The following is a 15,113-nucleotide window of genomic DNA, read 5'->3' as shown; positions in this document are numbered from 1 at the left end:
CATATACAAAATCCTCCAAACATCCAGCGTGTTGCTTTAATGTTGGTCCAAATAGCAGGTGTTCCTGAGAAGCTAATTTTATTGCTACCAGATCTTTTTCATACCCACCCACAGTTAATTTGCATTAACACAAAAGACCATGTCACAATATATTTTCGAACACATTTAAATACAAGCATTGTCACAAAGTACACAAAGCCAAATATTGAATTAGTTCTTTATTAAATCAACAGAATTACTCAATCCATTGCAAAGTGAGTCCATGGCACACAATTTGGAAACATGGAAGTAGGAACATTGTCATAAAATTGATCTGCAACTCCAAAAGTCTCACGATGATATAAAATGTCACTGCTCACGAAACGGTCTCAAAACGGTCTGTCTTACAAAAGGAATGTACCAATATTGATGCGACAACCACGAAAGCTCTGCTTACAAGCAGTACGACAAAGCACAATAAGGTTGAACCCATCACATATTAACAGCCATAACGTTGCGTTTTCCGGAAATTATGAAGCGCCCTGTCCCTCTTAAGTTTCACAGAGATACAAAGTGATTGATAAGTTTTGAATCGTTTGGAAAATTCAAGGTAGGAAAGAGTAAAGTGGAAAGCAGGCTGATTTGATGTGCTCGTATTCTTCCCCATCGCAACGATCCGACCCTGACTTGGACGTGGCGGAAAAATAACTTGCCACTAGTGCGTTTAATGGAGGAGGTCATTTTCACTACAATAGCTGGTAGTGCTTCAGTTCACTTCGCATACCATCTCTGCCATATATCCACATACCTTTGCTGTAAATGTCAAATCCACTGTCACTGCAGCATATGTCGTTTTACGACTGTTTAGCTTAGCCTCTGTAAGCCTAACCTCAGTTATGATGTACAGACCAAACATTGTACGATGCTTCCTATACAATCCTACCAGGCTTGGCAAAAAGTGCATTTCCATGTGCGATTTACTGCCAATGCTTTTGGTGAAATGATACTATGACACTCACTGGGTATAAAGTGACCCTGCAGCTAAATTGTAAGAACAACATGAACATTGCGAGGGCTTTGTCTCAAGCACAGTTCACCAGCAGGTTTTGGCTATGGTTAAACTTGAAGAGGTCTGTAAACATTGATAAATGTACAATAGTGACGGTACATCGGAGTCTCTACTGAAGCAGTGCCAAGAAGGATAGTGAGAGAAAAGGTACGTATACTAGAGGAAGAGACTGATGCTCTCCACACTCTGTCTTTCCCTTAGCACTCATCTCAAACTGTTAATACAATAGAAATTGTTAACCCTTTTTGCTTCTCCCAGCTCTCTTTCAGCGTCCAGGGGTGAAGATGTAGTCCAGTGCCTGTCTCTCGGCTGCTGCCACGTTTGGATGCCACAGGTCCACCATGAACACGACTCTCGGGCCATCTTCTGCAGAACCTGAGCACACATACAGTATATGGAATTCATGGAATTCAAAACTTTTCAGCATGTTACGAGTGGTTGCCAGGGTGTTGCTAATGTGTTCGGGGTGGTTTCCTGTAGGCCATTTTATAAAATGCAGGCCATTTTATAATCCGTCTATCAAAAATACTTAAAAAGTCGGCATGAAACAAGTTGCGATAGTCTTTTCTTTTTCTATTGTGAAGTTTATCCAAGTGAAACGGCTTCTTGAAGATGAAAACATTTTAGGCGGGACTTGATTTTGTTCATCGGAAATCGATTCGATGAGTTTGGTTTGCTAATGTTGTGATGTCATGTGAGTGACAGGTTGTCCCGCCCTCACGCCAGTAAACATACGCACAACCGGCGCAACGTCATAGAATGTCTCTGAATAGATTCACGCCTACTTTAAGGGGAAAATAAAAAGACTTCCCATAGAATCAATACAAAACAGCATTACAAAACAAGGTCCGTACACAGCCGACAGGCGTGAATAACTTAAGAAATCACTAAGATTAAACATGTCAAGTAATTATATGTCCTCAACCCTGCCTGCCATAGAGCGTGAAAGATGCATCAACAAACTTAATTTGGTCAATTTAAAAACATTTCCCTTCATTCTCCCAGGGATAAATTGGTGTAACAACTCCACCCAGTGGCCATAGGTGTCTTACCCGGACATTTACTCGTAGTCGTACCTCATCGAGTAACCATGGTAAGCACGTGAATGATTTTACTTCGTTTTCTAAAGTAAACATCTTTAAATACATATATTATTTCTCATAATATACATTATAATATATCTTATAATATATATAACCCCACTGGGTGGGGTTGTTACACCAATTTAACGCTGGGAGAATAAAGGGAAATGTTTTTAAATTGATCAAAATTAAGTTTGTTGATGCATTTTTCAAGCTCTATGGCAGGCAGGGTGGACGTATAATTACTTGACATGTTTTACATTAGTGATTTCTTAAGTTATTCACGCCTGCCGGCTGTGTACGGACGTTGGTTTGTGCCGTTATTTTGTATTGAAGTCTATGGGAAGTCTAGTTTGTTTTCCCCTAAAAAGGGGCGGGGACGAAATTGACGGTAGTACGTCTGTCATTAGAGAAGAGAAAAGATGACGCTGCAATGTTAAGGGGAAATTATTTTGATTAAAGAATTTGAGGGCACATTAATAACAGGTATTTGGTGTGAATAAAGAGTTATTAACGGGTATTGTTAGGGGTAGGTGTAGGGAAGGGCTTTAGGGACAGGGACAACGTCCCAATAAGCTGCCATCCATTCATGATTTTAAGAAATATAATCATATATACTGAATATATTGCTATTTTTTTATAATATGGTTTTATAATATCACTGTTTTATAATATACTACAATACACTGAGGTGCAAATAGTATTTGCCACTATTTGCACTAAGTGTAAATAGCATCCAACTACTATTTACACTTACGGTGAATAGCAGCTGCCCATTTAAAAAAAATAAAGTGCACAGATAAATCATTCATAGTAAACGCTGTAGTCTAGCAGAAGAAATAGGTTCCCATGTACCCGTTGGGCATTTTTTTGTAACCCGGTTTTTTGGAACCCTAATGATGTCTAGTTAAGAATTTTTGTGTCCCATGGGGTTTGTTTGGCGGCCATCTCGAAGTGATGTCATCTCCTGAACCACACAACATACAAAGACAAATTAACCTATTTTTTCATATAATTCCGACACCAGGAATTAAATGGAAAGGTCATTGACATGGTACAACCACTCTTTATTGGTGAAAAATAGGCAAATAACACATTTTAGGCATAAAATTATATAACTTTTGCCATTTTGTTTTTGCAATAGTTTCCTGCATTAGTCCTGTTTGTCATATAACCACGAATAAGGCGTCAAATCGTGTGGATTATTGAGGAGAGGTGTGCTATATCTTTTATAAGTGATCTGGCGTTATTGGGCAAAAAATCCCATAGACTTAACATTGCAACGAATTTTGGCGAGTCATAGCTCTAAGCGAGGATTTCGTAGAAACATATGGGCTACCACATTTGAAAAGGCTGGCAGGCTCTGTAAGAACATACCATACAATGAGGTGTAAGTTGTACACCTGGGGGGGGCAAGAGCTGCCCAAATTTGCCCCATAGACATACTATGGTGAATGGACGGCAAATGAAACAGGGATTGCGCATACGTGTTTATCCTACTATGTAACTTGCATAGGAATTTTGTATCAAACATAGGCTAACTCTGGATCTGGAGACAGGGGTGGTCTCTCAGGATCACTATTAACCCTTTTAGTGTCACCCCCCTTTTTTTGAATATACATGAAAATGCACATTTCGAACTTAAATGGTTGTAATTCAAGAATGCTTTGGAATATAGACGTAAGATTGGTCTTGTTTTAAAGAAGACATTTGGCAGATTTTTGTAGAAGTTAAATAAATTAAGAAAGTGAAACAGAAAAAAAAGTTATAGAAGTTTGAGTTTATGAAAATGTACAATGTAAAAAATTTAATTATTCATATTTTATATAAAATATATTTTTTCAAAACCTGGGCGACTCTAAAACTGCAAAAATATCAAAGGCAAAAATCTGAACAAGTTGTGTTTCAAATTTATTTGAAACAATATATATTTCAAAAAATGAGCTTTCAGTAAGATTTTGTTTGGGCGCAGTACCAAACTTTTTCACTAGATGACAACCAGACTCCATTACTGCCCATATAAGGGCGCCTCCATTTCCATATGTGTTTTGAGTGATATGAACCATTATTTCCACAATTTTCATACAATTTATGAAGTAGACATCCTATTCAGAAGTAATATGAGAAGTTTGGCAGATTTTGATATGATTTCAACCTCTAAGAAACATAAAAAGAACACGCATGTTCATCACTATTTCAAAATAAAGGTCTAAGAGTATGAAAATATTATTGTTGCAAATTGATAAATTACAGCTCCTCTGTAATTTATTTTGAAAATCAATCACCAAATATGGAAACTAGAGATTGTAATCTTTCAAATGATATATCGTTTGTCAAGATTAGTTTAGGTTTAGTATAGGATATTACTGTTTTAAAAATGTAAAGGATTTGGGCCCACCGGTGGGCCCGTGACACTTAAGGTTAAGCCATCAAGCCATGCCCTAGCAACCATTTAATTGGCAGCTGAATTGACCAGCTGAGCTTTAATAACGGTCTCAACATAGCCTGAACTCAAAGATATCTTTTCACAAGTTTTTCCAGTTGGATTCATATCTAAATATTATGAAATCAAAATTCTAACAATAAAAATGACTTTTGTCAAAGTTTAATATTTTTTGTACTGAAAAAAAAAAAAGTTTTTCAATAATGTTACATTATGATTAGAATCAAACCTGAAAAAGATAAAAGTTGAGTTTTTAGTTTATCATTTATTTCAAACTACTTTTTCAATATAATAGTACAAATGTAGTCTACACTTCAGTTACTAACTGTAACAGAACAGATATGTACAGTAATATTATATATTGAGTACATATTATTATTATTATTATTACATACATATTATTTTTAAATAAAATATGATTAACAGAAATAGTGACGCTTGCCTTAGTGAAACTAACGGCACACTAGATATATTAGCCGATATTTGGCATTTTTTAATTATTTGCATCGATACGTTTTACTGTTTGGCCAAAAAGTGTCATAAGCAGGACTTGTATTTTGACAGAGCTGAGAAACGCAGTGCTTGGATACAGATGCATGGAGCTCCTATTCTCAGCCTTCATTAGTTTACTCTCTGAACATAAAGCTCTCAGATTTCATCAAAAAGTTCTTCATTTGTGTTCTGAAGATGAACGAAAGTCTTACAGGTTTGGAACGACATGAGGTCGAGTAATTAATGACGGAATTTTCAATTTTTCATTTCACTATCCCTTTAACAGTTCCGTCTAATAACTGAAAAGCAAATACTATAATACTTTTTCATATGCTGTCAGCATTCCTCAAATACGCATATTAAACAAGTCTTTAAGCATCTAATAAACATTTAATGCCCAGAACCTGGCAAACTGCGACATAACCAGCTGTTAGATCTAGTGTGCATAGTCTGTATAAAAACATGTGTATTGTGTGAATTGGATGCAGACAGGAGAGTTCAGCTATCACTGGAAACGAAAGAGCAAGTATACATTTTTTTTTTCAAATTATGCTGTGCTACATCCAGTTTTTCTTTGTCATATTCATGAATCATGACACATTCACTGTGTACTGTAAAATTAGTGTTAGCTGTAAAAATATGATTCCTAATGTGCAAAAATTAGATTACTAAGTGCACTGTTGGTTACAGTATTTACTAGCTTTTAGCCTTTTTTATTAATGAAAAATACTAACAGGATTATTATATTATTATTTATTGTAGATAGTTAGAGACTACATAATTAATAAATTCCTCTTTAAAGTATAAATTTAGTTTTTCAAATGTATTCATTTTCAAATGATTTGTTTCTAATTGCACCACAATCTATTATACTTATTCTGCACACTGTTACTGTTTCTGTTTCTCACCATCATGAAATGCAGTGTGAAGAAAAGAGTCATCGAACAGCAGGCAGCTTCCCTCAGACCAGCACTGCGGCTCTCCACCAACTACCAACTCACAACCAGAGGGCACCTTCAGTCCTGCGCGCACACACACACACACACACACACACACACACACACACACACGGAAAACGGCTATAACTTAAACAGGCAAAGACTGCTGCATGTCACATATAATGCATACATTGCCAGTCAGATGTTTGGAAACATTCGACTAAAGTTTATTTTTCTCATGATCTTGAAAATGCTTGAAATCAGTTCTGTAGAGAAATATAAACTTATATATTAATTTCTTTACATATCTAAAAGTTTTTTAGTAAAAGTAAAGCATCCAACAAGTGTCCAGCAACTCCTTTAATGCTGATGAAGTTGGGTGGTGAATCTGAAGAAGATCAAATATGATTTGTTTAACATTTCAACATAACACTACCATTAAAAAAGTTTAGGTTTGGAAATATTAAGATCTTCTGCTCACCGAGGCTGCATTTATTTGATTACAATACAGTAAAAAACAATATTGTGAAGTATTACAATTTTAAGATGCTAAAATGTAATTTATTCCTGTCATGGCATCATTTTTCCAGTCTTCAGTGTCACATGATCCTTCAGAAATCATTCTAATATGCTGATTTGCTGCTTAAGAAATATTTGTATTATCATCAATATTTCAAACAGCTGTGCTGCTTAATATTTTGTGGAAACCTTGATGCATTTTTGTTCTAGATTTTTTGGTGAATAGAAAGTTTAAAAGAACATCCTTTATTTGAAATATAAATAGGGGTGAACTCAGGATGATTGGGACACTTTTTGTCATTGAGATGACTGGAAAAATTAATTTAAATAAAAAATAAATTTTAAATGTCTTTACTGCCATTTTTGTGCAATGTAATGCATCCTTGCTAAATAATTTAACATTTGAGTGGTAGTGTAATTCAATATTATTATAAAAAGTCCCATACATCTATCTGTGATACAGTATAGATGACTATTATTTGACTTATTCTAAAATGTCAAAAACAGTTGTAAATAATAAACAATAAGTAGCTGTGCCCAAACTTTCAACAGGTAGTGTACATAGATTCACATCCTTTGACTTCTTACCAAGATGGCAGCGCAGGCGTACGTTGGTTGGGCCGTAGTGTTCAGTGATGGTTGTTCCAGGACTGAGCACTGAGAAGCAGGCGTTTCCAAACACATTATTCGCAATGAAGGTACGGAGCTGGCCGAGCACCCTCCACGTACGCGGGCATCGCCTTGCGTTCAGCACCATCGGAGTTCCCTGGTTCACCAGATAGAAGGTCCACCACTGGCCACGGGGTGTGCTGTTGGCCTTCCAGCCCAGTGGAAGCGAGGAGCCGGTCCGACTTGACTGCAGCCGGTACACGCTCTCGAATTCGGCCAGAAGTGCAGGGAAACTTCTCTCCAGAAGCTCCACATCATGCTTCTGCGCCTCCCGTGAGAAGAAAGGAGCCGAGGGAAGGTCCGGCAGGAAGAAGACCTCGGGTTTCTGGATGGAGGGCCGGCTGCAGAGCAAATAGCGGCCCTGCTCGCGTACGCCCTTGTGGACGCGGCCCATGCCGGCCCAGGTGTAGCGCTTGGCGTACTCCTGCAGGCTATGGTAGAGCCTCTGGTTCAGGCCCTCGCCGGGCTTGGAGCAACGGAAGCATTCGGTTGACTGGCAGTAGGCAAAGCCGTTGAGTTCTTCCTCGCTGACACCGCTTCCTCCGACCTGACGGAGTTTCGACGAGCCTCCGCGGGCCGAGAGATCCGAGGCGAGAACTCCACCAGGTAGGACTCCGCGACGTGGCTCTGGGCTGAAACCACCACGGAGCGAAGGGACGGCGTGCTCGCATCCCACGCGGTAGCAGTACCAGATAAACAGAAAGGCGAGACAAAGAGCAGTGCCTAGAGCACTGGTCTCACACTCTCGCACCGACTGCATCCCACCTGCCACCCATTCCCTCATCCGCTCTAAAGACCACTCCATCCCTGCATAAGAACATAGATTCACACTCCAACTCAAACACACACTCTTAGACGTACAGAGATATGATTTCGAGTATTGATGTCTGTTGGGTTCGGTTTGATTTGGTGTTTTAGTAAAGTGACGCTGCCTCGTGTTTTTGCTTCATTTTCGAGGAGCTTTTTGTCTAATTGGATCACGTTCCAATCGCTTTGGTTAATTCAAGCGAGCTTTTCTCATCCGTTTCAATGCTTTCGGAAATGTTGATAGTGTGAGGTGTTTCAGCTGCTCCTCGCCTCCTGATCCCAGCCAACAGAGACACAGTGCACCGGAGGGCACCTGGAAAAGAGAGGAAAAAAGGGAGATATAAGGACATTTTGTGATAAAGTGCAACAGAATATCACCAAGCCGACATTGCCGATGAGGCAAACTGCATCACACCTGCCTTCATAGCCCGGTTTGACCACGTGATCATTATTATATACCACCCACCCACACATCCCCCCCCCCCACCCCCCACCCCCCACCAACACACACACACACTCACGCACAGACGAACCGGCAGCTTGATAGAGACCGCAGCACACACAGACGGGCATGACATTTCAAATTCAGTCTTTGAAACACCTCCGCACTGCACTCTTTAAAATCATGAGTCAGTAGAGAATTTCAAGGTATACGGCAATTCAGTCAACACTAACCTGAAGGAACAAATTTGACCATATAGCCTAATTGGCTGACACGAAGAGAAGCGGGAATTGTTGCATTACTGTCGCATTAGGACCCTTCAGATAGAATGCAATGCATCCTGACAGACAAGTAGAGATGAAGACAAAAACAAACCCGGCATCTGTCAACACAGACAGATTGAGAGAGAGAGTAACAGCAGGGGAATGCGTACAATAACACCACAAAGAAAAAGAAACCCCAGCTACCTAATGCAACATTTAAATCAAGAGATTCAGCATGCAATAATACGATTATAACGAGTCAATGCGCAAATGACGTTCATTCAAATTGATATTTACCGAGAACTGCACTGCACTTCTTGTCTGTCAGATTTTCAGCGACTGTTCCGCCCGGCAATGCCAGTTATCCTGCCTCTACACTTCCCTCTCAGACACCCCCCTGTCGCTGTTTCATTGCAGTTTCTGGTCCTGCCCTTATGTCCGTAGAGCGCTGTCAGACGACGTCCATAACGCCAGAGACAACCGGGCAGAAAACAACATGACAGACGCCCGACGTCTCATCATTGAAATCTGGGCGTTTAGAAGACTATGACTGACTGGCTACTGAAACCATAACAAATACTTAATTATAATATTAATATACTGCCTATAATAGCACCATTGACATGGATAATATTTATTGTAGGCCAAATAATCATTTTAAATTAGCTATTAAAATCAAGCTTCCCCTTATGCATGCAGGTTGTAAACCGCAAAAAGAGGGTTGTAGCCTAACTGTCAGTAGTGTGGTGAGGATTTTGAATCATCCCAGTGACTCGAATCTTTTCTATCCGTTCAAGAAAATAATTTGTAAATCAATTTATTGTTATGTTCAGTAGAGCCTCTCTGCGGGTTATATCGTTAACCGGTAGGTGGCGACAAGCCAGTGATTTTCTGCTCGAGCGAGTCGAAGATGAAGATGAAGATGAAGATGAAAGATGAATCTTTAACACAAATGATTCGTACAAAACAATGACTCGTCCATGGTAGAAACAAATTATCCTTCATTCGAATTTGCGTGTCCACCAATACCAATAAGAGAAAGAGTGTTTAAGTTTCCCTATGAATTACAAAAACAATATTGACTCGTTCATTTCAACAGCCTAACCAAGACAACAATAAATTAGGGTAAATACATTAGCCTAATAATTAAAATAATGAGTCATTCACACAATCAGAATTCAGTCTCCCTTCCCTTGTTAATTCAATAGGCTACGCAAAGGTGTCAAGGTGAAAAAGGTTTGCGTTGGTCAAAACACTTAATATTAATAAATAGATTTGAAAAAGATTCAGAAGATTTCAACGATTTGTTCATTTAAAATATGAATTAATTTGGATATAACGTGCAACAACAACTAATCACGGATAATTATGATAGAGTGAACAAAGTAAATCCCGCTTCTGCCAAGTGGTTATTATATGTGACAGCTTTATTCGCACAGTGCGTGTTACAGCCCAATAAAAGCATAGTAGCTGTTACAAGTGACACAACAGCCTACAATTCCCATGGTGCACTGTACGCCAAGCCGACAACTTCATATGACGTCATGCTCATGAGACCAGTTTCCCCGTGGAATCGCCAACAAATGTAACGCTTTGTGGATTGTTTATAAATATCTTTATAGTAGGCTATGTTGCAAATGGTCTTCGTCAATTAGTTTTTTGTTGTTGTTGCTCTTATTGGTTTCAATGCCATCTCAGTAGGCTACAGGTTTGCGGAAGTCTGCTTACATTGTTATAGGAGTATCCTGTTCAAAATGGTTTGCAGTCGCATAAGTTAAACCAGCCATTTTTCAGAATAGGCTACAGTCTGTGACAAATTTGAAACTTGCCTTGAGGTGACACACGAGATGAACCGTTTCCTTATGTGCCGTGGGTTTGCGTCAGTGAGCAAATCTTCAAAGATAGATTTCATTAAGGACCTCCCCTTTCCCCCAGCCCTCATACGAGATAGCCTACCTCACAAAATACTACAAAGCCTAGGCTACTTGAAAAAGTTTACAAGTCATATGCAGGTTTAGTTTTAGTTACGCTTATCTATAGGCTAAATACAATTTTGCTTTCTAACATCTGTCATGAAATCACAATGGACAGAGAAGGTTACTGGCGCGAGGGCGGGACAACCTGTCACTCACACGAGATAGCAATAACAAACCACAACGATCCAGTCAATTCCCTTTAAAGTCCTTACATTTGGTCTTATTCGAGAAACCATTTAAATCGGATGATCTCTTTCTTCATTATTGTGACATAGGCTATATCAACATCATAATTAATTGATGAAATGCCAAACATTTTGAGAGCCAAAGTGAAATTTATTAATGAAATATAGTAGCCTACTTTAATCAATACATTTTGTTATGCATGCATTTCTTATTGTCTTAAGACTATTTTATTCAATAGTTGATTATAAATATGATAATATGTAACAAATTCAAACAAACTCTGATTTATGCCAACGATTCTTTCAATTCAATTTTAATTTCACAATAGAATTTTAGTGGAGGCTATGAATTGGCCAATACAATGTTCCAGTCCTGCTGTATTCCATGACATGAAACATATTCAACATGTCACTGTCCAACGATCCTATAGTGGGTTTTAATTTTTGTTGGATAGCAAAATGCTTTTCCTTAGATAGTCAGAGCTTTTCCCTTTTCCGAATAGCCTATGCATACTCCCAAAATTCTGTATAGTATACGAAATATCTATGTGCAGGCTATGCGCATCCAGTAGACGCTTCAAGCCCAAAGTATACTTAAGTTTTGGTACAAACACTTATCATGTGTAGAGTTGAATGCATAGCCTTTCAAAATACTTTGATAGCACGCTCAACATATGGCTGCACGTATTCAGTATGATGGTGAAATTTACTTCACTTGCACTGTATATTTCCTAACATAAGTGTAAAACTTAAGTATACTTTAGGCACATACTATGCTAATGACATCCAATGATAATTACATTTAGCGTACACGTTAAAACTAAAGTAGTTTGGGCTTTACTGTCCGATGAAGCCACATGAAAGGAGTCGTTATATTCATAAATGGAGGCAGGGAACCCTGAATGACTTCATCACATGACATGGCCTACTTGGAGAAAGTAGTGTTCAGATTTGATTATACCTGTGATTCCCCACCCCCATCCCCAAACCAGTTTTTTTCCCTTGTTTTTTTTCTGTGATTGGAAGACATTTTACAATATGAATGATTTCTGATTAAATAATTTGTTTGTTGACATACAGTTTGATACGGAATTGTTTCTGGTTGGAGAAAAATGACATGTTGCAACTGTCCCAGGTCTCCCCTAACATCTGATTTGACGGATACATTAAACTTACACATATTTTACCACAAAATTACTAAATCAAGCCCATTACACAAGATTACACCAAAAAAAAAAAAAAATCATAAAACAGAGTTTACTTAGAGTAATCTAATGTAAACAGGCTGGGATTTTATAGTTAAATATTTTTTCACAGAATCAAACTAAACAACAAAACTGTTAGTAAGCGTCATGTTAGGAAGAAATGGCTAAAGTAACTCACTTTTCACGTGGCAGGAATATGATCTCATCTCTCTGAGACCCAACATATGTGGGGGTGAGAGAGAAAAAAGGTTGTAGCCTAAATGTAACTCAAACCCCAGGTGGTCGTCCAGCTGTCCAACCCTTTAAGTTACTCCAGTGGGAATGTCTCTGTATGAGTAAAGTCTGCCAAATAGCATTTGGAGAGTGCGAAAACGCTTCTTACAGCAACACTTTCGGCAATCCGCTTTAGACTCGACCTCTACACCTTGACAATGCGCTTAATTAGGCGTTGACAGTGTAAAGAAGGGGAGGGATAATTGTGCGCGACCGCAGCTGCTGTAGGCTACGCGAGAAGAAGTTCAGCGATAAAGCAAAGACGCTCTGGGTCGGGTTACAATGGCCAGACGAAAAGAGAAAGTTTGTTTGTTTATGAGTATTCCGCTTATATGTATTATTGTAATTATTATTATTTGCGTGGCTCACTTTAACGAGGAGTGCGCTGAGGGACTCTACAAAAAAGCAGCTGTGGCAGCGGACTCGGAAACCTGTTCAAAGATCGGGCGGTGAGTGATGGCAGATACACGGTGCCTTACTGTAGGCTAGTCTATACATGAATTCTTTGCCATCTGAAACGTGTTAGTTCAAAATCATAAATAGTGTGCTTTTGGATGATTACTTACATTTTTTAGAAAATACTTTAAAATAGCTTTCGAATCTTTCATTCGAACATGCACAATGATGTGGAATATCATGTTTTCCCTGGAAAATGACAACAAGGTTTTTGTAATCCTGTGTGATGGCTGGGTCAGGTAAATTTGAGGACACGAGTGGCTAATGCGGTGAGACGTCCGGTTAGATGTTCACAGAAAGTTGGAAGTTAATCAGTTGAAAATTCTTCACAGGCACAGCCTAGTAATCCTCTCTTGACACCAATCTCACTAAAGAAACATTCCTTGACAACAAGTGATGATCATTTAGCCCTATAACGCCAAAATCATCAGTATAGGCTACGATTACTTCAACAATATTGTAGATTTAAGTTTTGCTTGCTATAAATAAAAGTCAATTGTTTCAGTAGAAGTAGGCTATAGGGACATGGGAACCGTTTGAAAAGTGGATTTACACATTTAGGAATGGGTCTTTGAAAGGTGACAGTCCTGTGGTTAGAAAGTAGGCTAAGCATTAAAGATGTATAATATGGATCATTTCATTTGTAAATAAAAATCATTGGTTATTCCGCCGTATGACGGGTCTCGACGCGCCTTTGATACGCGACTGTCCAATGTTTAATTAAGATGTTTGGTACTGTATATTTTCCATGTTACTTCCTCTTGTGTTTATTTTTATTTTTTTTTATTTTTTTTTTTTAATATCTCTCATCAACAGTTGCTCGAAAATTAGACCTGGGGTTGTTAAACAGTCGAGGGAAGGCAAAAAAGGATCTGTTAAATTGTATTTCATTGCAGACAAAAGTTAACATGTCAATTTAACATGTTCAAGACAACAGTTTTTAACATAGACTGCCAAATTATTGATTATATTGACATGTTTCACTCGGAAATCATATGATTAATTGTGATAGTTTTATTTTAATTTTATTGACCTCTATTATATTTTGACAGCAGCTAAAAAGGATGATTTAATTCTAGAACTTTTTGAGTTATGGCTTGAAAGCTTTTACCGATGTATGATTTGGTCAAATAGTGTGTTCGGGGAGACCAGGTATGGTTTTAACGCTTCTTGCTTCAGCATGTAGCTCAATGAATGTTTGAGGTAGAGTGCTAAAACTTTTATACAAAGTACTGGCTTTTTTTTTTACTACAAAATGCACCCATTCAAACCTCTATCACAGCCATTGTGAGTTGTCAAATACATGGTGTGCCTTTGTTACAAACTATTCCATCATACCAGGTTTGGTTGTAACACATGCTGGGGTAAGTGTTACAAATAGACAAAAGAAGCAAAAACAGCAGCCAGTCCATACAATATTCTTCAAAAACATGTTTACTGAAACAATCCCAAAAAAGAACAATACAAAAAAATTCCTCTTTCTGTGATCGACTACAGCTCGAATACACTTTAAAAATACACAAACAAATTTCCTTAGCAGTTTTTATGCTTAATGAACACTCATAAGAACATGTAGGTCTAACAATAACAACAAAAAAGGTTTAAATTAGTGTCTATGTGTGAATATTCTCAAACAGAGTAACAATGGTGAAAAATCTATGCTGCCGAATGCAGGTTTGGTGGGCCCAGAGACTGCAGGGCAGATTTTACCCACACTTCCTTTTACTTTGAGTTGCCAAATGGCTCCATACAGACAACATAAACGTTTTCATTGTATGAGGTCTCAGAATCCTCTGGCTTTCAACATTGTTGTCGCAACTGATCTCTCTGACCTGCCCTTCTTTGAAACCTCATCAGTTCCTTTTTATAAAACACTGGCATGCCTATTATAAAATTATTTAAAAAAACAAAAAAAACTGTTGTTAGTTGCATGTAAGGGACAGTATGGTTGTAACAATTTTTAAACATGTGTTACAACCTACCTCACCCCTGTCAGCCAATATAAATTAAGAATGTATCATAATTTTTCATGACAACTGTGAAGTGATGTGAAGTACCAGGTGATATTAAAATAGCCTAGTGTGCAAATTAGCTAGCCGTATTAACATAATGGTTTGAAATTAGCAGGTTAAAAATGCACTATATTTTGCCTGAGAAACTACAATTTATTGTAATATAAGTTATATGATTTTATCTGCAAAAGTTTAAGTACTAAACAAATATATAGTTTTTGTTAAATATATATATATATATATATATATATATAACCTAAAAATCAGCTTTTTCTTTATATGTAGCCTTGCCAAACATTCATA

At 37.9% G+C, this 15,113-nt stretch overlaps 2 protein-coding genes across 6 annotated transcripts in view; one reads left to right on the top strand and one right to left on the bottom strand.

Annotated features, from left to right (window-relative positions):
* Nucleotides 1–205: 205 nt before the first annotated feature.
* Nucleotides 206–12,527, bottom strand: asphd2 (aspartate beta-hydroxylase domain containing 2). Of its 4 annotated transcripts, XM_077224113.1 has the most exons (5): nt 9,001–9,223; nt 8,674–8,822; nt 7,111–8,311; nt 5,974–6,087; nt 206–1,423 (listed from the first exon to the last, which is right to left on the bottom strand). In XM_077224113.1, the coding sequence occupies exons 3-5, from the start codon at nt 7,994–7,996 to the stop codon at nt 1,314–1,316; spliced, it is 1,110 nt and encodes a 369-aa protein (XP_077080228.1). In that variant the 5' UTR covers nt 7,997–8,311; nt 8,674–8,822; nt 9,001–9,223; the 3' UTR covers nt 206–1,313. The 4 variants fall into 4 exon arrangements, with proteins under 4 accessions (XP_077080228.1, XP_077080226.1, XP_077080224.1 ...); XM_077224111.1 differs by lacking the exons at nt 8,674–8,822; nt 9,001–9,223 and adding an exon at nt 12,248–12,527; XM_077224109.1 differs by lacking the exons at nt 8,674–8,822; nt 9,001–9,223 and adding an exon at nt 10,533–10,816.
* Nucleotides 12,401–15,113, top strand: part of ggt5a (gamma-glutamyltransferase 5a) — a 19,576-nt gene continuing 16,863 nt past the window's right edge. The window contains exon 1 of one of the 2 annotated variants that reach the window (XM_077224107.1): nt 12,401–12,791. In XM_077224107.1, coding sequence (XP_077080222.1) covers nt 12,625–12,791 — 167 coding nt within the window. In that variant the 5' untranslated portion in view covers nt 12,401–12,624. The remainder of the gene's footprint in view (nt 12,792–15,113) is intronic. The other variant, XM_077224108.1, reaches the window with a different exon arrangement.

Source organism: Siphateles boraxobius, unplaced genomic scaffold (genome assembly GCF_051911475.1).
Source record: "Siphateles boraxobius isolate OS27281-9 unplaced genomic scaffold, OSU_SipBor_1 9, whole genome shotgun sequence".
In the NCBI taxonomy this organism is placed as follows: domain Eukaryota; kingdom Metazoa; phylum Chordata; class Actinopteri; order Cypriniformes; family Leuciscidae; genus Siphateles; species Siphateles boraxobius.
The sequence above is the reverse complement of the archived record's forward strand: the minus strand, read 5'-3'. Positions and strand labels throughout refer to the sequence as shown.

Excerpts from the sequence above, each read along its gene's own strand:
- asphd2 (XM_077224111.1), bottom strand. The coding sequence starts at position 7,996 with ATGGAGTGGTCTTTAGAGCGGATGAGGGAATGGGTGGCAGGTGGGATG. Across the intron at positions 6,088-7,110 it reads ACGCCTGCGCTGCCATCTTG|GACTGAAGGTGCCCTCTGGT; the intron begins GTAAGAAGTCAA and ends GTGTGCGCGCAG. Across the intron at positions 1,424-5,973 it reads TCACACTGCATTTCATGATG|GTTCTGCAGAAGATGGCCCG; the intron begins GTGAGAAACAGA and ends ATGTGTGCTCAG.